The following is a 22,784-nucleotide window of genomic DNA, read 5'->3' as shown; positions in this document are numbered from 1 at the left end:
GTCTATACACTCCAGTATCCATCTTTTACCTCTATCTGTCTCTCTTTCCCTATCTCTCTCCCTGTTTCTCTTTCGCACACACATCTCCCTATACAGACATACCTCCACAAGTCAATCTTCTCAGCCTCTTAGAGTTATTACAACTCACGTCTGAGAGCTGCAAAAGGCAATAGGAAAACATCTCCCTGATCAAAGGAAAGAAAAAACAAAACAAAACAAAAAAATCAAACAAAAACAAAAACACAAAACTCCTTCACATCCTCAGATGTGAAGACATCAGCCAGGTTAACCAATGTTTGCACAGATGTGAGCTAGATGGTGTCTTTTTCTCCAGGGAACTTGTAGATAGACCACCATGTGGTTAAGCCCCAAATTACTTCTCAATGACCTGCTCACATTCCTGAATGGCACTGTGTAATTTGGAGGCAAATGTTGACAAGTTTATTTCATGCAGAAATTTCTATTACCAGTGAATATTTTAGATTTCATATGTGAAATTTTGGGAAATTATTACATTGTCCAAGTTCTATGGCATAATTCTCTTCTATACACCATCAAATTAACCCAGTAAAATAATAACAAGTATAAGCATTTACAACTCAAATACATAGTATATTACTTCAACCAAAGAGAACAAAATAAGCGATTGACTTAAAAAAAATCTTAGTTTTCATATATTCTTAAATACCTATTGAGTACTTGGTAAGTAATAGTTACATATCTGATGGAATGCAATGGTAAACAAATTTACAGAAATTGCCATCTAGCCAGGAAAGCACTTAAATAAATAAATAGATGAATATGATGGGTATTGTGATAGCAGAAGTATGTGGAGTCATAAGAATTTAAAGCAGGTGTCTTATCATAAGCTAGATGTCAGGGAATGCATGCCTACTCGAAAAAATAAAATCTTGACATGATTATAAAGATTAATTCCAATCTAGCAAGCAGAAAGCCAAAAGTATTCAAACATTGGAAATAATTTTTAGAAAAGATCAGAGATAAGAAAAGTTATGATTCCATGAGCTGCAAGAAATTCAGTGTGGCTAGAGCTTAAAAGGAAGACACATTGTAGCCCAATAAATTTGGAGACGTGGCAGATTCTGCATGTTTTAAGGAATTGGGACTTTATACTAAGACATACAGAGGATTTGTACTTTTAGAATTGGAGGAATTTGCTAGCTACTAGCTAAGAAATCAGGCATAGCTTTATAAGTTATAATTATACAGATAGTTATTGACAGTCAGGGACTATATGAATCAGCCACATGGAGAATAATTTTTCTTTAAAAGACCAAAGGTTGGAAACTGATGAAAGTTCATCAATATTTGAGCAGTAGGTAGCAAAAGTTAAATCTATAAAGGACTCTGAGAAGGAGTGGTCAAAAAGACAAAAGAGAAACCAGAAAAATGTTGCACCCCCAAAACAAGAGGCAAATCGTGTGTCAAGGAATGTATTATCAGCAGTGTCAAATACAATGGAGAAGTTGACCAAGATAAATGTTTATGTTGATTATCTGTCACTGAGAGATCATAGTGCCAGGATCAGTTTTGCTAGAGTTGTGGAGAAAGAGCTGGATTGTGGCACATGGAATAATTAGAGATAAGATTTTTAAAAAGTGGCTGAGAAAACAAGGAAGCTTTCTCAACTTGATAAAATAATAATAATAAAAAGATATATCTATTAAAGGCCTACAGATAAAATATTTAATGGTAAGAACCTTGAAGATTTTCCTCTTAGATTGGAAACAAGACAAGGATGCTCCCTCTCACTATTCTTTTCAACATTATATTGGAAGTCCTAGTCAATACAGTAAGACAAGGAAATGAAATAAAGGCATACATACTGGGAAGAAAGTAATAAAACTGTCTTTTCATGGATGATATGATCATCTATGCAAAAAGAAATCCTAAAGAATAAACAAAAAAATCCTGGAAGTAATAAGCAATTATAGCAAAATTATAGAATGCAAGGTTAATATATAAAAGCCAATCATTTTTCTGTAAACCAGTAATGAACAAGTGGAATTTGAAATTAAAAACACAATAGCCAGAGCACAGAGGATTTTAGGGCAGTGAAAACACTCTGCATAATATTATGATGATGGATACATGCTATTATACATTTGCCGAAATCATATAATGTATATTACCCAGAGTGAACTCTTCTGCAAATTATGGACTTCGGATAATTATGATTTAAGTGTAAGTGTGGGTTTATCAATTGTAACAATGTACCACTCTGGTAAGGAATGTTGATATTGCAGAGCTTATGCATGTGTGGGATCAGGGATTATATGGGAAAACGCTATACCCTTCTCTATTTTTCTGTGAACCTAAAACTGTTCTCAGAAATAAGGTCTTTAAAGAATGGCTATAACATTTATCAGTTTATTCATTTATTTGTTTATTCATCCATCAAATATTTATTGAATATATACTATATGCCAGACCCTGTTCTTGGCACTAAGGATATAACCACTAAAAATAGGCTTTGCCCTTATAGATCTTCTAGTCAAATGGGGAATTAGGCAGTAAACCATCATACTTACCATGGGAAGTTCTACAAAGAAAAATAAAGACAACTGTGAAGTAGAATAAGAAGAGGTATATTTTTAGGAAAGATGATTAGGAAAGACTTAGAAGTTTGTGTTTGAACAGAGAGTCGAACTGAGACAGATTCACTGTGTATGGATGGAGAGAGAGGACAGTAACGTGAAAGGGGAGTTTGGACTAAGGGAGGTTTTTACTTTAAGATGGGATTGCAGTACCATTATGATTCAGAAATATGACATAAAACTAAGCTTGTGTTTTACTAAGAATAAACTGTGTTAGATGACTCATATAGATATTTCAGTATTATTTGGCATACATTTAGCTATCAGTCTGAAAACAAAAGACATAAACATTGGAATTTGGTAGCAATTTAAAATCCATCATCACTTTTAGAAAAAAATTCCAAGTACCTGTGTTATGAGAGTAGTGCAGTATGGGATAACAAAGGCAGCATATCATTTCACTTATAGCTCTTCGTCTTTATCCTCTCTGTAGTTACATTGGCTTCTGACCAGGTTTTCTCATTTAGAAAAATTAATAAACATGAAGGTGCTTTATTCATCCTGTTCTGTCTTCTCCCGTCCTCTTGTATCATATTCCATCCAAACTCATTTCCTTTGGGAATTGGTATTCCTTTTCTTTTTTTTTTAATTTTTTTTTAACGTTTATTTATTTTTGGGACAGAGAGAGACAGAGCATGAACAGGGGAGGGGCAGAGAGAGAGGGAGACACAGAATCGGAAGCAGGCTCCAGGCTCTGAGCCATCAGCCCAGAGCCTGACGCGGGGCTCGAACTCACGGACTGTGAGATCATGACCTGAGCTGAAGTCGGACGCTTAACCGACTGAGCCACCCAGGCGCCCCTGGTATTCCTTTTCTAACGTGAATTCAGGTTCTTTTAAATTTGTGGCCCTTAGATCTCAACACTGCTAATCTGTCCTGCTTCCATTTCATTATAAGAAACCAGTTACATTTACCCAGGATAAATAAAGTCTCATAATTTTTTTAACAAAACCCAACAATTTTCACTGTACATCTTGCCCCCATGAATAGGTAAATTCATGTTTACCTTTAAGAAGGTGATCACTGTTGGGGCGCTTGAGTGACTCAAGAGGATAAGTGTCCAACTTCAGCTCAGGTCAATATCTCATGGTTCATGGGTTTGAGCTCTGCATCAGGCTCTCTGCTGACAGCTCAGAGCCTGGAGCCTGCTTTGAATTCTGTGTCTCCCTCTCTCTCTGCCCCTCCCCTGCTCGCGCTCTCTCTCTCTCTCTCTCAAAAATAAATAAATATTGAAAAAATTTTAAAACAGAAGGTGATCACTGTCAGAATATCAAGTAGTGTAATAGAGACAGACACTGTCTAAAAGACTTCTTTTTAGTGATCATGAAATATCAGAATGTTAACAAGCTTTAAGTAGATCTCTTGGGTACAGCAAGGCTATTTTTAGATTTCTAAACTTTGGTTGCAAAATGAGAGATTTGATGAATTTCAGTTAAATTATTTATATATTAGGTAAAATTATGAGTAGTTGTCAGGTTTTTTTTCCCCTTAAGATTACTTCTTGGAATAAGGAAGGATAGCTCATGATTGAATCCATATTTCTAGAAATTATCATAATGAGAGCTATTCTGCATAGACTAAAATAGTTGCTCAAAAGCTGCTAGCCATGGATGATTGCTAAGAAATTTCCCAGTCAACTAGACTCAGGGGATTCATTTTCAGAGTTATATCTATATACTTTTCTGGTAATAAGAAAGATTAAATATGTGTCATATAAACAAATAGAATTGTACAGTTAAGATGGTAGATTTTTTTTTCAATATATGAAATTTATTGTCAAATTGGTTTCCATACAACACCCAGTGCTCATCCCAAAAGGTGCCCTCCTCAATACCCATCACCCACCCTCCCCTCCCTCCCACCCCCCATCAACCCTCAGTTTGTTCTCAGTTTTTAACAGTCTCTTATGCTTTGGCTCTCTCCCACTCTAACCTCTTTTCTTTTTTTTTTTTCCCCTTTCCCTCCCCCATGGGTTTCTGTTAAGTTTCTCAGGATCCACATAAGAGTGAAACCATATGGTATCTGTCTTTCTCTGTATGGCTTATTTCACTTAGCATCACACTCTCCAGTTCCATCCACGATGCTACAAAAGGCCATATTTCATTCTTTCTCATTGAAGATGGTAGATTTAAGGGTAAATCTTTGCCATATTCTGTATATATTACAGAAAATTAACTTTGTTTTATATATGTAAATATTTCTATAACATAGCTTATAAACAATTAGGTTTTTGATCTTAAAATGTTTCTACTTTATTGTTAATTACAATGATTAGAATTTGTTAACTTGCAATTTCAAGCCCTGACAATCATATATTAACTCAGAAAAGAAATCCAGAACATCAAAGAACCTTAGAAAATATCAAGTACAGAAATCCTCTCTCACCTAGAAGAAAGATAAGAGCCAATTTATGATGAAGCTTTATTTGTAAGAAAAAAATGTAATACATTAAAAGAAATATTGATGTATACCATTCTAACTATTCCTTTTTTTTCTTTCTGAGAGTATACCTTTTCTATTGCTTAGGTATAAATACTTTTATGAATGAAGTGATAGTGGATGTGTATCATTATGCTTTTTCTGCTTAACAAATCATACAAATTTAGTGGGTTTAAACTATCATTTGTCTCTCAATTCTGAGAGCCAGGTAGGTTTCTGCTTGACTGGTGCTGGGTAGTGGAAATTGGCTCAGCTGGGATAGCTTGTCTCTGCTAGATCAGGCTTCTTTATGTGGTGGAGGGAAGATCTGAAGAGCAGAAGAAAAATCAAGCCCAGATTATAAGCACTTTTCAAATCTCAGTTTGTGTCACTTTAGCTAATAACAGTTTTGATGGGTAGACCTGCCACTTTGTATTGAAAAAGTGAGGTTGCAAGAAAGAATTTTGTGGCTGTTTTTGTAGTCTACCACAGAATGTTAGTTAGTTGATTTTCTTTTCCTTTTTAAATACTAAAAAAAAATTTCGTTTTCATTGGCAATGCAAGAATATGATGAACATGTTGACATCTTAGTAGACACTTATTTTTATGTTACTAGCTATGAAGGTAATCTGTTTCTTTATACAGGAGGAAAAAGTAAAAGCTCTCTTCAAAAGGGAAAAATTGGTTATGTTCTGTTCATGTTAGGAAATCTATTGAAAAATTAGAAACGTGAAAATGGAAAGTGACATCAAGTTGTTCTTTTATTCTGATTCCGAATGGAATGGCATGAGGTCAGTTGTGGCATTGCCAAAATGTATAATTTTACACGTTCATGAAACTGATAAATTGCTATTATTTATTTGTTTTTGAGAGACAGAGCTTGCATGCATGCATGTGCAAGTGGGGGAAGGGCAGAGAGCGAGAGAGAGAATCCCAAGCAGGCTCCACGAAGAGCCCATTGTGGGACTCAAACTCACTAGTGGTGAGATCATAGTCTGAGTTGAAGCCAGGAGTGGGAGGGTTAACCAAGAGTCAGACGCTTAACCTACTGAGCCACCCAGGAGCCCCTGAAAATTGCTATTTTAAAGTGATAGGCTAAGTGGCAAATTTGGCATTAACCTCTTGAAAAATTTTCTCTTCCAGCTTGACTACTGTCATGGAAAAAAGGTTTATAGGAGACTCATAGACGACATAAAATAGTTAAAATCTGCCCAGTCCAATAATCTCTAAGATCTTTCATATAGTTAACTTCGTTTTCTCTTGTTCATTAATTTTTAACCTGAATCCTCTTGATTCTAACAGTTATACCTATTGTTTGTTTCTTTTTAATTGAATTAATTACATATCTGTTTTTGGTTTAAAAATAACATTAAAAATATGATTTTAAGCAGTCATGACAGGGTGTTGATATTTTATCATGTCAGGGAAGTTGACATGTTGCTGGAGAACGCGCAAAATTATTCTTCCTATGATTATAATAGAAAAGAAAATGAAAAAAGTAATTATCTCTAGGTTGAGTTGTTGAGTGCCATTATCAGGAAGAAAAGTAAACAGCATGTACACTGTTTTTTTCTTGGATAAAGCCATCTATATTTAAGAATTTATAATTTACATAGAATTTATAATTTACATAGAATTTACATAGAATAGAAATTTTATAATTTACATAGAATTTATAATTTACATAATTTACATAGAAATTATTTACATATAATTTACATAGAATTTTCTTTATTAAAGAAGTACTGAAGAAAATTTAGGAAATATAAGTTAATAGAAACCAAAAGTATTATAATCTTAAGTCATATACACTCTTATTCTTTTTTTCTATCATTTACCTACATGTTTCTATAGCCATATACAGCCTTGTAAAGAATGATAGCAATTTAACTTGACTCCTGTTAGACAACTATGCACATGCATGTTTATGTGTATACATATAGATGCATAAAACTTATACTATCCATAGATAGTTCATATTCTTTAGTGATCACTTTTGTGTTTTTTTTTTTCACGTAGGATGTAATATCTTTCCATTTCTTTAAAAATTATTCCCTGACATTGTACAAAATATCTGGTTAACATACCATCATTTACCATCATTTATTCAACCAGCCTGTATTTTTTGATGTTTAAGTTGTATGCAAATTGACTCTATTATAAACATTGGCTCTATTGATAAACAGTCTTAAATTTTGTGAACATTCACCATTGTCTCCTTAGACTAAATTCTTAGTTAAGGAGACTAACTTAACTAAGTTAGTTAGTTAAGGAGACTAACTTGGTTCGGAGGAGTTATTTAAGAAAAATGTTAATATTGTAAGATTGTGTAGGAAAGGCTAAATGCTTTATCATGATGGATTTATAATGAAAACAAAACTTAGTGGGCTTATATCTACTTAATCATAATAATGAAGATTTGGGATCATTTGATTTGTAGAGGAAAGTAGAGGAGAAAATATAAGATATAAGTTATATTTACATATATAAAACATAAGAGGAGAAAAGTATACTTGGAGAACAAAGAGATTATCTCATCAAATATAGTTTTAAAAATATAAAGACTGCATTCCCTTTCATTTTCCACTTAAACAATTATTATGTAAGGCTACCAATTATTTTAAAAGGAACCACTATAAACACATCTTAATATCCAATTTGGTTGACAAAAGCTATGAGGAAAGAGCTGTTCTCTAAAATTCAGACCAGTAAGAGAGGGTATAGGCAGAAAAGTCTTAAATAATGGCTCTAGAGCTTGTAGAGTACAGAGCTAACTTAAGATAACAGGATTAGAAAAAGCCTAACAGGGTTAGATAAAGGTAGGAAGTGGGGAAATGATTAATATTACTCTAATGGAAACAAAAAGTCTATTGGCTGGATGGTAGAGTGTTTCCTCTCATCTGCCCTCTTACGATTAGCTGAAGATAGAAGGAAGAGTAAGAAATGAAGCATTAAATATTCATTGCAAAGAAGTGTCTCAATAGGTTGAAATTTATTTCTTAGAACTACTAGAAATCCTGTAGTATTTAATACTGGTAAATTAGATAAGCTAACTACTCCTAAATCTTACTGAGGCCTACTGTGTGCTAAAATCATGATATTTGTTGTGAGGGATTACTAGAGTAAAGCATAGTGGTTACTAGAAGAAATAGAAGGCATAAAATCTTTTCTTAAAGAGCTTCAAGTAGATGTCATTGTTTGTGAAGATTTATTTGGCCACAGTCCCTGAAGCCATAGGAATGTTGGGTGACACTTGAAGGTAATTTTGTACTTTAAGGCAGTTGGTCTAAATCAAAGTATTCATGTGGAGACAGATTCTATAATGCATATTATTTAAAATACAGTGACAACACATAATTTTTAAATGAGTCATATAATGAGTGAGAATTTGGGCAGAATCCTTTTCAGAATATATTAAATTTTTCCCTTTGAAAGTATAAAACTCACCAAATTAGATTTAAAATGGACAACAATCAATATTTATTGTTCTCTTTATTTTATTTTAATCAAGGCTTGGGAAATAAAATAGGGAGGACACAATTTTGTTTCTATCTCAGCAAAAGATAGAGCAAGTCTTAGGATATTTTCTTAAGAACTAACCCTTGGAAAAGACAGCAAATTTCAAATAAGAATTGGCAACTTCTTTTCATGGCATGTTGTAAATTTCCATAATGTCTTTATCTGGTAAGATTTTAATTGAGAAATCAGAAGCCAAGTGCTTTATCCAAATCATAGAGAGCAATTGGGTATAGGACTTGTTACTGTTACTCACTGACGTAGTAGCCACAAACATTTTCCACAAGATAGACGTCAGTTGTGTCATTTAAGTTCTCTTTCAATCAAAGGCTTTGGCTGCCCCAGGAAATGGATAAATCAAGGTGCATCATAGAACATGCTCTGACCTTTAAGGTCAGCATCTATTAATTATTCAATTATGGAAGTCAAGCTATATTATTCTTCACAATGATGTCCTGACCCCAAACTTCTGTGCTAAGGCTCACCTCCCAACCAGGCATGCTAGCTATTAGGCCATCACATCATGAACATTGAAGGGGGTGGGCAGATAGTCTTTTTATGCAGTTTACCAATCACCATAATGCCAAGGACATTTTTTTCTTCATCCTCTTCCTTTTAATAATGTCTTTTATTTTTAGAATACTCTATTCATTAAAATGCTAATATACATATTATTCTTGTTATAACCTTGAAATAAACAGTTGAGCTAATACCATTCTCAGTGTTAAATAGGAAAGTGATAATGTGATAAGTGTAATGACTCTACCAAGGTCATAGATTTCTCCTCAATGGCAGGCAGAACAGGTGTTAAACCTGAAGTTTTGTCCCATGGACTCTCCACAGTCCTCTACATTCAAATTAAACTGTGCCTGTTACACATATGGGGATGGATGCTTTGAACAATGAGAGAAACTGGAGATGTAATAATAATAACAATAACAACAACAACAATAATAGTACCTTTACTTACAGTGTTTGTCACATGCTGAGCATGCTTCCTTGGAATGTTGTAGGAACACATTCTTTAAAGGATTGCATCATGCTACAGTGGTTAAAAACTGAATTCAATCCTGGCTCTTCTATTTACTATCTCTGTTACTTTGGGCAAGTTGCTTAACCTCTCGATACCTTAGTTTCTTATCTGTAAAATTGGGGTAATAATAGGACGAGCTTCGAAGGAGTTTTGTTCAAATTATATGAGTTAATATATGGAAGTGTCTTGGATCAGTGCCTAGCTTATAAGAAGAGGTATACAAGGAGTTATAAAATAAATAAATATATATATAGACATTTCAGAAGCTATATGCAGAAATCAGACTTCTAAGTTCCTGAATATTCTTCCATCATTTTAGTCATTAATAACATTATTTAAATGTCCAATAAATCCTGATCTATTATTTTTATGTCAGGATTTTTTTTCTGCTTGTGCTTGAATATGCAAACTGGTGGCAATTTACCTGTCAGCTTTTAATTTTTCAAAAATTTCTTTCCTTCAAGATATAATTTGACAAATCACCTCACTTGGAATGGGAAAAAGAGAACCCGATGTTTTATTATTTGAAAATTATGAGTAATGTAAGTAATGCTTGCATAATTAGGAATCAGCCTTTTAGGACTATAGCTTTCCTTATGCTCACAGCAAATAACTTATGAATTGATTTTTCTTTATAAGAGTACAAAATAGGAATCTGTAAGGACATAATAAATACCAAGATGAAATTTATGGTACCATATTAATATTAGGTTCTTAGATGTGATAGATCAACAGTAAGCTCTTTTGGCTTTGCATAAAGATTGAATCACAGAGTAGAAAAAACCACTAGTATCTTTCATTTAACAAATATAATTGAGCATCTTTTAAAAGCTCTTCCTGACCTCCCGAGGCTAATCTCCCCTTTGTCTGTGACCCCTAAATAAAGAACTTGCTCTAGAGATACTTATGTTTGGGAAAGGATTATAAAACACACACACCAGTAGCTATTACATAATGCAGTAAATAATCATCATAAGATGAGGACGAAGTGCAATAGACATCAAGAGAAGGAAAGGTTACTTTGAGTCCCAGGGATCAGATTTGACAGCTAAAATAGCTTTTAAAATGGGCTGGTATGGAAGTGTAGTTCATTAGCAATGTTATTAGATGAGAACATTTTAAGCAAAATGCAAGATGATAAACACAAAGATGAGAAACTTGAGAACATTTTGGAAGAATTAGAATTAGTTGTTGCCCAGATTATTTGGTGATTTTAGGGATGTTTGGGAGCCAGACCAAGAAGGCAGTTCGGACCTGTATTATTATGTAGGACCTCTAGACATCCTCTCAAACTATTCTCATTATATAGTTTTCAAAGTTATATGATTCTATGGTCTCTTTTGATAATATATTATTGAAACATACAAGAAATACACACACACACACACACACACACACACACACACACACACCAACACAAAACACTTTACTGAACAGTATTTGAGGTAATTTTTAACTACTACCTCAGGCTTTTCTTTTATGGATTAAATTGTACTGCTTTTTACTATTACATTTTATTCTACCTCCAAGGTCTTTTTTTTTTTTTTTCATTTCATTAATTATTGTGATTGTTTTCAGTTAGACTGGGTCTGGTATATAGTTGATTTGGAAAATGCTGAGTGTAGCTTATTTACTGAAATTAGTGCTAATTTCTAACCTAGAATTTATCACCAGAAATTAATTGCTGGAGGAAACACTATAAAGGTCTAAAGACTGTTTCCAGAAGAGTACTTCTGTGACTATAAATGTCAGCTGATATGTGGAAAATACAGTGAGAAACCACAAAATATTTATATTCATCTGGATGGATACCTAGTGCCAGATACTAAGGAAACTATTTCAATAAAGACAAGTGTTTGGTTTTCTTGGCTGTGGACTTAATCAGCTATATATGAAATACATGCAAATGAGATTCTTTGCTAGAAAGAAATAAGAGATTGGAAGAATACCTTTAAGTCTAATTCAAAATTTTGCAATTTTTTTCCTGTTGCTAAAATACATTTAACATTGATGCTAAGCCAGTCATATTCTCCCTTGACCCCTTCCTGAAATATGACTCCCTTTATTTTATGTCTTCCTGCCCCCTGCCTTTTTTTTTTTTTTTTTTTTTTTTTTTTTCTGCCCAGTCTTTCTCTCACACAGGAAGAAGATAAGATTAGTAGTCCCTAGTATTCTGGTAATTGGTATAAGGTGGGGCTGAAAGAAGAAGGGACAGGAAATTAATTCTTTACTCTTTTAGTAGCTAATACAATGTTGTGTTATTAGTTGTAACATAGCAGCCTAAAGAAGGCAGGTAATAAGGCCATTGTATTTTGTTCTAGTCAGATGTCATCTGGAGATCTAATTCTTGTTGCTGTATTTCAAAATACCTTGACAAATCTGAATTTATCAGAAGAAGGTTAAAAAAAATGATGACCATGGTGTAGGCCATGATATATGAAATTAAGTAGAGATGTTTATCTCAGTTAAGAAGAGAATTATGGGGGATATGATAGCTGTCTTCAGATATTTGAATGGCTGTTATGTCAGAGAAAGTGCCACATTATTCCATTGTTTCCCAGAGGCTAGCTCTGGGAGAGCGATGTGACATATTTCTTTGTGCGGTTTTAAATTCCCTGCCACTGGAAGTTTTGAAGGAATAGTTAGATTTTTAGTTGGCAGCTTTGACTAAGTGACTTTTTAGTTTGGTTTGGATGTAAAATTTTGTTTTTTCAAAGTTGCATATATTTTGTCTGCTGAATAGCCTATCTCCTTGGCTGTTTTTTGTTTTTTTTTTTCCATTTGGTAGAGTAAAAATTAATAGTATGCATTCACAACTTGAAAATAACCTCAAAGATAGGAAGAGTGGGGCTTGGGCCCTCCCTAAATAGCCCTGTACCTTTATTCAATTTCCTTTTCTTAAAGTTAGACCTGTCGACTTTTTTTCTCAGTTGAGTTATTTAAAGACATTTCAATTAAGGAAAAATTTGGCCTAGGGAGACCAGTTTTGCAGATAGGGAAATCACATTGTCAATGTCATTTGATTAATGCCTGAATGCGATATGCTGACCCTTTTTCTTTAAAGAAGGTCCTAATGATTCTGAAAAGAAAGCATTTAATTTTACCTTCTTTTGTAACAGGCAAGAGGAAACACAATCCTCTTTAGCAGTCATTAACTGACTACAGAATGTCAGTGGCACATAGGTTAGTTGAGTTCTATATAGCCAAGCCGAAGCCGTGCTTTATCTCTTAAAGTTAGTGTCCTTGGGATGAGTTCACACTACATGAAAACAATAATTCCCCTAGGCCAAAGAGAAACATAAATCTGCCAGAGATATCTGAGCTCTCTTCAAATTAGACCTGCCCACTGTTCCCCCGCCTTCATCTTTTGATATCTTTTCAAAAGATATTTTAATTAAGCCAAGTATGTGGAACTATATTTTGAGAACTCATTTCAAAGCCGTCATAAAATTTCTGAATTCCTCTTTGTAATATAGGCAGTGAAAAAGGAATGATATTTTGTTAAAAGGTTTCACAAATTTCTAAAGTAGTAAAATGTCATTTTTGAAATAGATGTAACATATTAAATATTTTCTTGTGCACACACAAAGACAAATCGTATGCCAGGATTTTGTAATATAATAAAGTAGTTTTCTGTCTTCAAATGGCCACCATTTATTTTTCTTAAAACATTGAGGTTTTATATTACTTTTAAGACTATAATACTCAATGCTCAACCCTAAGGCTGAATCTGTCCAAGCACAGAGCTCAGCCATTTCTTTGTCTCTCTGCCTTGTACTACTTTAACAAGGGACACTGAAAGATCTACATGGTCATCATTAATGGTAACTCTATTGTGAGAGTAACTCTCACAGGAAGAAGGCACAAATATCTGGGGCCTTCTGGTGGCTCTGTCAGTTAAGCCTCCAACTTCACCTCAGGTCATGACTTCACGGTCTGAGTTCTAGCCCCACGTCAGGCTCTGTGCTGATAGCTTAGAGCCTGGAGCCTGCTTCACATTCTGTGCCTCCCTCTTCCTGCCCCTCCCCCACCCACACTCTGTCTCTCTTTCCCAAAAAATAAATATTAACAATTTTTAAAAAAGGCACAAATACCATACTATCCAATATATTTAAGAAGCATGTCACTGTAGATAGGCTGATGGCATAAAAAAGGATTATTTAAAAACCTTATTTATAAAAAGTGAGTATTTTATATTGTGCATAGTATTATGAGCTCCTATTTATTTAATGAAATGTGGTCATTGATTTTGTTTCATGTTTCTATCACTATTCAAATGGAGTCTGATTATTCATTGCAATATTATTTGTGAGAGAGATACCCCTTAATCCATTGAAATATCATTCAGTAGAGTTAAATAAATTATGATATATCCTTAAAGTAAAACATTATTAAGTACTGTCTATAGTCACTGAGTATATTGACATAGAAAACTACGTGCAAATACTAGTGTAAAAAGCAAGTTGTAGAACAGCACGTGTTGTATAATCCTCTTTTTATTTATATTATAAATAAATATATGTATTCATATGTATATGAATTTTGCTTAAAAATTCAGTTTATGGTGAGTTTTTAATTGGTAATTTAGATGATTTAATAAATATACTTCTAATTCCTAATTCAAACCTTAACTCATTTGGACAAGGTTTTTTTTGTTTGTTTTGTTCTGTTTTGTTTTGTTTTTTTTTGCCAACCCCCTAATCAGAAAATCTCTTCTGACATTAACATTTTATGTGCAATGATTCTGTGGTTTCCTTAAGTGGATGCTGTCACTAAGATTTGTGTCAATATTGCTGGTCTATCCGGGACCTTTTAGTTTTTTGTTCTTTTGGTTTTAACAGATTTGCTTTTTGGATTAGCGCATTTGTCCAGACTTATGGAAATGACTTGAGGTGAAGTGAGCAGTTTCCCACACATAAATAAAGCAGAAATCCATAGAACATGAGCCTGATGGTTTCAGCTTCTTTCTGTCAGTTGCTGTGAAGCAAAATAGTATGGGTGCTGTGACCATCTGAATGTCACATATGATGTGCAGGTAACCTTCACTGCATGGCTTTCCTAGTCACATTACAGAGCATTCTCATTGCAGAATTATTTTCTCTCTCCTATATTAAACTTTCAAAAAGGTTATGAATTAATTTTATTGGAAGTTGATAAATCTGAGCAATCATATACATATTAACTGCTAATCTACTTGATCCCTTTCAAGTTTCTTCTTTCCATTTATCCATGAATTTTCTTAGGATACCTTAGATTTAATTACCAACCCTTACTTTACGTGACTCAGAATACTGTAAAAACAGCTGTTATATTCACTTACTGGACTTAAGTTTCTCATCTCTAAACTTAGATAGCTTTCCAAAAATATTTACTCAGTACCAATTATGTGCACTATACAAAATTAAAACATAACTGTTGGCCTAAAAGAAGTATAGTAGATAATGTCCAGCTTGCGAACAAGACTGTAAAATATTGCCATTTTGTTTCAAGCCAGCTTTAGGTTATAGTTTAAAAGTCAGTGAGGCGTGAAAGGGGACAACTACACAAATATGGAGACTAAAATAAATACTAAAGAATTAAGGATGGTGAGATGTGAATTGAGTCTACAGGGATGAGATGAATTTGGTTAGGGAGGGAGGACAAATGGAATAAACAAAGGATATTTGAGGACAATTGAATAGATACAGGAGATAGTGAATTATATTCCTTTGTAATGTCGAATCACCTAAAGATCTTTAGTACTTCCTTTAATTAGGACCATGTATCCTAATTATGTCCCCAACGTCTCTTTAGTACACTTTGGGAGATGAGTCATATTACTTCCCAGTTTCCCAATACTCTGGTTTAGTTTTATAAATTGTGTATTTTTTTTAACTCAGTGGTAAAAAAATGAAACTAAAGCTTCCATTCATTTTTTTATTATTTTTCCCATTTGTACCTCTTTCTAAAATGAGAAAATTGCAAATGCACTGCTAATTGCTATTAACATGATATACTGTATAAGTAGCTTGTGAAACCCATGTGAGCTATATTACTACTAAACATAGAAAGTGCATTTTGTGATGCTATTTTAATGAATCTATTTAATTAATAAGCTGTAGTTTGATGCTTTTTTGAGTTAGTTTAAAATCACACATTTGTTTTTTCATGAGATGATCAGATGGTCATTACAGTAACCATTGTCTTTTTAATTATTATTCTTTTTCTCTCCTGCCCCAAGAAAGTAAATCTGATTTATATAACTATATATAGCTATATAAGTTAGTATATATAGATCTATATAACTAAAACACAAATGAAGATGTAAGGCTTTGTCTTTGGTAAGTCTAGTAATGCAGCTTAATGAAATATCTGAATTTTATTGAGCAACATAGAGGAGTATATTAAATATTTATCCATGTTTTCTTTCTTTTGACAAATATTTCTTGAACTTACAACATTGTAGACACTATTTGAAAACTACAGTTTAATGGTAAGCAAAACAGTCACATCCCTGACCTCATGAAACTCCTAGTCTAATGGAAGAGACTAATAAACATATAAATATATACTTACATACTAACTGCATGTATACATACTTCTATGTACTCTATATTGTTAACTATACTCAATAGATGCCGTTCTCCAAATTTAGCATCGAAATCAAATTGCACGTGAAAGACTGATAGAATAGAGAAGACTTTGTAATTCTCTGGACACTTTCAATGCAAACACAAACACATTGTCTGTTGTTTCTCATTGTGACTGAAATATTCTGCAGTTCTGAGAGTGTAGAAACCAAATCATTTGCTGTCTGAAGTTTTTGGCCAGGAGAGAATAACATTCCTCTTCGTATTTTCACAGAGAAGTTGATAATGGCAACCTGTAAGTCCTGAGGCATGTTCTCATTGGGCCATAGGCAAAAATAAATAAATAAATAAATAAATAAATAAATAAATAAATAAATAAATAAATAAATAATATAATATAATAATAAATAAAGAATAAAAGAAAAAAAATATAAACCAAAACCTATCTCTGAAAACATCTCTGAATACTTCCAGAAACAACTCTACAACCTATTTAAATGATTGAGTTCATAGATTTGAAATGATAATTTACTCTTCTTTGCATTAATAATCACGCATATACACACAAATTCACATTTATAGCATTAAACACCTGAGCAAGCATGAATAATCATACATAAATATAGTTGTTATTTTTACATCAGTGCAGTTGAATAGAATCTAAAACATTGTCAGAGTGTAAGAATATATATTTCTTATTTCTTTGATTATGGAAATAATGAATTACAGTGATAATTGCAAACTTGAAGAACATATTTGGTACATAATTAATGAGATTTATAATATAGCAAACAAAATGATCCATAAGTCAATATGAATTAAGTAATATCCATATACAAAATAAATTATAATATGCTAAGAATTGTATTTTATTTCTTTCATAATGAGCTATTTGTATTTGAGGGTTGAGCCACACTGGGTACAGAATTGTTTCTGGGGGCACCTGGGTGGCTCAGTTGGTTAAGTATCTAATTCTTGGTTTCGGCTCAGGTCATGATCTCGTCGTTTGTGAGATCAAGCCCCACATTAAGCTCTGTGCTGATGGTGTAGAGACTGCTTGGAATTGTTCCCTCCCTTGCTGCGCATCTCTCATGCTTGCTCACCCTCTCTCAAAATAGAAAAAAGAAAAAAAAGAAATTAATTAAATTAATTAATTAATTAAATTTAAAAAAGAATTATTTTTGAATGGATGGAAATTCCATGTTATAAAAGTTTACTTAAAACACCCAAAGATAAGGGACGCCTGAGTGGCTCAGTCAGTTAAGCGTCCTACTTTGGCTTAAGCCATGATCTCTTGGTCTGTGAGTTCAAGCCCTGCCTCGGGCTCTGTGCTGACAGCTCAGAGCCTGGAGCCTGCTTCAGATTCTTCATCTCCCTCTCTCTCTGCTCCTCCCCTGCTCCCACTCTGTCTCTCTAAATTAATTAATTAATTAATGACACTCAAGGATAAGGCCAACAAAAAACAGGAGACATAAGAATGTTGATACCATGTAGAGAGACTAAAGCCTATCCAGTGAAGAAGTATGTGTGTTTTGATATCATATGTGTATCAGGGTAATACACAGCCTGTCGGGTTTGGGTAGTTATTGTCCTTGACATTGGGTCCTGTGGAACAAAGGACAAAAGGAGGGAAGAAGGGAGGAAAGAAGGAAGTACACAGGTTGCCTTCTTCTCCCAAGTACTAACCCAGTTCATGAGCATGTACACTGCCAAACCATCCTGAAAAAACAGAGACCAACTTCAAAATTAGAGTAGGTTTATCATATCAAAACATGGGGCGGTGAGCTCTGTGGAACCATTTGGTGCTGAGAGCCCAGCTGCCCTCTGAAAGCACCGCCCAAGACTGTATGTACTTTCCATCTCACTGCCTCAGAGGTAGTTAATTCCTTATCTCTTCTAATGTATTTTAAATGGGAACAACAGAACAGGTTACAGTTGTGCAGAATGCCACTTAGTTGCAAATAGAGAGAACTCAACTAAAACTAGATAAACAATAAAGTAGAAGTATTTTTCCTCAGAACTGAAAGTCCAGATTTGGGTAAGGATATGACTTAGTGCCTGAACCATATCATCAGTAAATTTCATTCTATTTTTCCATTCTGCCTTTGAGCAGGATTGGCTTCTTTATAAGGCTGACTCCCATTATGGTTGCAAAATGTCTGCCTGCTTACTTTTGGGGCCATAGATTTCCTGTCTGTATCTAAAGGAAAGAGGGAGAGAGGGTTATTTCCAGATGCTTTCCCAGAAGATTGAGGAAGCCTCCCTTCCAAGAGCCTCACCTCACCCAAACACATACAGACTTGACCTTACACATCATTATCCCCAAATGGGTCATATATTTACCTAGACGAATAATGGTGGCCAGGAAAATGGAAAAGGTTTACTTAGTTATGACATACAAACTTCCCCTCTAAATCCACAGGAGAAGTCCTCTTCCCCCAAAGTATTGATGTAGATACCCAAATAAATCTGAAGATGATACAAGAGAAAGAGCATTGAAAGCTGATGAAACAACCCTAGTACACATTGCAAAGGGTTTCCTATAAGCCTGCTAATTTACTGCTTCAGTTCCGACAACTGAACCCATGGCTCTTTCCTACTGCAGCAAACTTTGATGGGTAGAGCCGTCATTTCAACATTTAGTGTTTATAATAGTCACCTGCTGCACTTTTTAAAAATGCAGAAACTTGAGGGGCGCGCCTGGTTGGCTCAGTCGGTTAAGGGTCTGACTTTGGCTCAGGTCATGATCTTGTGGTTAGTAGTGAGTTTGAGCCTCGTGTCATGCTCTATACTGACAGCTCAGAGCCTGAAGCCTGCTTCACATTCTGTGTCTCCCTCTCTCTGCCCCTCCCCCACTCACGCTCTGTCTCTCTCTCTCTCTCTCTCTCTGTCTCTCTCAAAAGTAAATAAACATTAAAGAAATACATTTTAAAAATGCAAAAACCTGAACTAACACCCAAATTCAAATTCAGTAGATCTGGAACATTTTAAGGAACACCCAAGGTGATCCTTTTGTGGGCAATGAGAAGATCACACAGCTAAGTTCTCTACATCAGATACATATTTTTAGTGTCTCTTTTTTCCACTGTCACCATAATTTTCGTACATCCTTCTGCATTGTGCCAGGCAGAGCAATACAGAGTTACTTGTTTACTTTTGTTTTGCTTGGTGCATGTGTTTTTAATTTCCAGGGTTAGAGGAATTGCATGTGACAAAGACATATGTATTTTTTTGATTTGCTGATTTCATGAATTCTAAGAAGCAAATAGGACAAGTGAAAAATAATTTGGGTAGCATGACATTATCTTCTGTGGTAATCATTTCATCTGAATCTCACTAATTAAGCCACTAATGTCCACTTTGAGAATTATTTGTACTTTTGGAGCTCTAGCTGCCTCCCATTACTAGTTCACCATGTTTTGTCTGGATGCCTACACACAAAACATCTTTGCCAGAGAGAACCATGACAGTGAATTGATACTAATACTAACCCTTGTGTATGCACCTGTGTGTGTGTGTGTATGTGTGTGTTTTAATATAGTATGAGTGTTGGTTAGTGACATCTTTATATTATGAGGAACCACTGTTATGGAGATATTGCATAGAAATAGAATTCAAGGCAGACTTGTGTATCTGCTGACTCTAACATGGTTAATCTGTTACAAAGATGTTTTTAGGTATTACAAGCTTACGTGGAGCTTAGTGCACTGCTTAGCCCAGAGGCTTTGGTTTTAAGACATTCTAATTGCCATGTCTTCTATAAATTTGGAATTGTCTTTGCTTCAGTGCTGGCTAGTTCTTTCCTAAAATGTCTTGCTTATCCATCTATAATGGAAGGATAAAATCTTAGCATTTCTAATCTCTCTTCCTTAGGCATCACATGCTTAGGATATTTTAACTGCATGCTTGGGATCTCACCTCCTGCATCTCTCCCTGGGTTGTAAGAGACACAAAGAAGTTTCCCAGTCCCTTCATCCAGCTTTTTTCTCCCTTATACTTCTTTCTGAGTAAGATTATCAGATATCTAGCCAGTCTTCATTCCATGAACCTTTTCCCCCTTTTCCCTCTCTCTATTAGTGGATACTCAATCCACATCTTGGGAGACAGGCATAGTGGACAGAGTTTGGTTTGAAAGCCACACTGACATGAGCTCAAATTCAAATTGACCTGAGACTAATTGCTCAGTCACTCTGAACCTCTGGATCTTCATCTATCAAATATGAGTCATTTTAATGTCATCATAGCTTTATAGACTTCACACACATAAAGTGGCCAGCCTTGAGTGCTTTTATTTCCCCACTTTGAATCTCCAGACTTATACCAACAATGACCATCTAAGTCAGCACTTCTACAAGACTTTATGGTATTTTCCTAAAAGGGAATTCCTGGAAGCCAGTTTTCCTCTTTGAACATGCTATGTTAGATTTTGGACATAATAAAGCAACAAACGGCTTTTTAAATATTTACGTTCTCCACCCCATGCATGCCAACTCTGTTTGCTCTCTCTGTTCCTTTATGTGCCAAGGAGACAAGCCAAACAGTGAGAGGAAAATACTGTTAGGACACAAAGTAACCTTGTCTAAGGTGTACTCTGTGCAGATGGAAACTTAACGGAAAAGAGTGGAAACTGCTCCCTGGTTACACAGTGATACCTTGATTAACGAATCACCTGGGAACAAAGCTCCTTTATAAGCAATTCAGTTGAGTAAATTTTTATGTTAAAACTTCATGAATCAATTGAAATAGCACTGGCTGGTGTCATATAATTCAACGGTAATATTCAGAGTGAACTGAACTTGTGCACAGAGCAGAAATACCTCCTAACAGAGTGTGTCTGTTGGTGTGACGGTAAAGGGGTGGATTCTAGGCCAACTTGTGAAACAGTTGCAGATAAACTCTTGTTTTCACTCTTGCAACCACTGTGCTCCATCCTCCACATACGTGTAATAGTAGGTTCTTACCCTTGGAGTCTGCTCTTAAAAATTCCTCCCTTTTAAAACAGGAATCAGAATGATTCACACTTTGAGTTATGGTTCGTGTTACCTTATATCGATGTTATTTAGCGATGTCTCAAACCTGGCTACAAGGTGGTACCATTGAAAGAGATTCTGACTTCATTGGTTTGAGGTGGGGCCCAGAGTTTGACTTTCTAATATAGATTCGTGGTTGTGAGCCACTGCTTTAGCATAAAACTGTATTTTCATACTGTGGCCTCTCCTTTTATAATATCCATGTTTATCCTTGTCTGGGCTGTAGAACACGTGTGTCAAACCACACAGGGTCACCCTTCACAATGCCGGTTCTTGTGTATGAATCACTGCTTCTGAATTTTGAAGCATGTGGTACCTGTGAGTTTAGTGTGTTTGTATGTAACCCCTATCTTATTTATAACTTCTACTTCATGGAGCAAAATTGTAATGCATTTTAATTTCTCTTTGCTAATAGAAAATTCCCACAAAGTGGTGATGGTGGGATATTCATATGTTATTTTCAATTTATATTTTCAAATAATATTATTTATGATAATTATAATGTCCAATCAAACTAAATAAAGTCAGTCTTATTTGCAGAAAGGAAGGGAAAGCAAGTTCAGACAACTGAGTGGTCTTTTCTAATAAATATGTATCTTAGAAGATAAAAGTGTATAAATGTTCCTTTAATGTAAACTCTCATTAACTTGTCATTATCCAGTTATCTCATGACAGATTTATAATGTATTCACAAAATTACAAATCAGGAGCTTGTAGTCTTTGTTTGAAAATGCAAAGTATATTTATGTTCAATTTCAATCTCTCTCTCTCTCTCTCTCTCTCTTTCCCCAACCTCACCCCACCCCACCCTCTCCCTGTCCTCGTCTTTTTTCCTCTTATCATAGCATCAGATGAAGAAGAGCCAACGTCAGCAGGTAAAGTTCCTTTTGTTGCTAAGATTATTTCTATGTAATTTAATGCTGTTAACAATAGTCCCTTCACCCTTTGAAGTGTATTTTTTCTCAGATTTCAACCAGGAAACTAGCACAGTTTTATTTATTGACGTTTTTTAATTTCTTGGACCCATTATACCACCCCAGATTAAATGATGTTAGTTATAAGCTTTAAATTCAAAGAAAAAGAATTGAAAATGAACTGTCACAGAGGGAAACATAATGTAAAATATCACATCAACATTAAAGAATAAGGAAAATGGAGGGCACCTGGGTGGTTCAGTTGGTTGACACCCAACTTCAGCTCAGGTCATGATCTCATGGTTCCTGAGTCCAAGCCCCATATTGGGCTCACTGCTGTGAGCCTGTCAGCATAGAGCACCCTCAAGATCCCCTGTCCCCCTCTCTTTGCCCCTCTCCCACTTGTGCTTTCCCAAAAATAAATACTAAATAAAAAAGAATAAGGAAAATGAGAAAATAAAAATATTAAGAAAAATGTCAAAAATAATAAAATGAAGAGAAAAACTAAAATGATAAAATGCAGAAAAATAATAAAATGAGAATAAAAAAAAAGAGGAAAATGATAAAAAAGTACTTTCAGAAATATGATCTTTCCTGATAGAATAGTGCATTATCAAATATATAACTGGCACTGAACATGTTATTCATTTAAGTTTAAGGGTAAAAACCACATTGTTGCCTCAAAC

General features: G+C 34.5%; 1 protein-coding gene across 2 annotated transcripts in view; it reads left to right on the top strand.

Moving 5' to 3' along the window:
- The window catches only part of EDIL3 (EGF like repeats and discoidin domains 3), a 418,218-nt gene that overhangs the window by 127,507 nt on the left and 267,927 nt on the right, over window positions 1-22,784 (top strand). Inside the window, exon 3 of one of the 2 annotated variants that reach the window (XM_030324171.2) lies at window positions 22,030-22,059. The exons of the other annotated variant lie outside the window; for it this stretch is intronic. Within the exon in view, the coding sequence (XP_030180031.1) occupies window positions 22,030-22,059 (30 nt within the window). The remainder of the gene's footprint in view (window positions 1-22,029; window positions 22,060-22,784) is intronic. 2 annotated transcript variants of the gene reach the window in all.

The sequence above is a fragment of the Lynx canadensis genome, chromosome A1, assembly GCF_007474595.2.
Source record: "Lynx canadensis isolate LIC74 chromosome A1, mLynCan4.pri.v2, whole genome shotgun sequence".
NCBI classification, from domain to species: domain Eukaryota; kingdom Metazoa; phylum Chordata; class Mammalia; order Carnivora; family Felidae; genus Lynx; species Lynx canadensis.
This window is presented reverse-complemented; position numbering and strand designations above follow the sequence as displayed.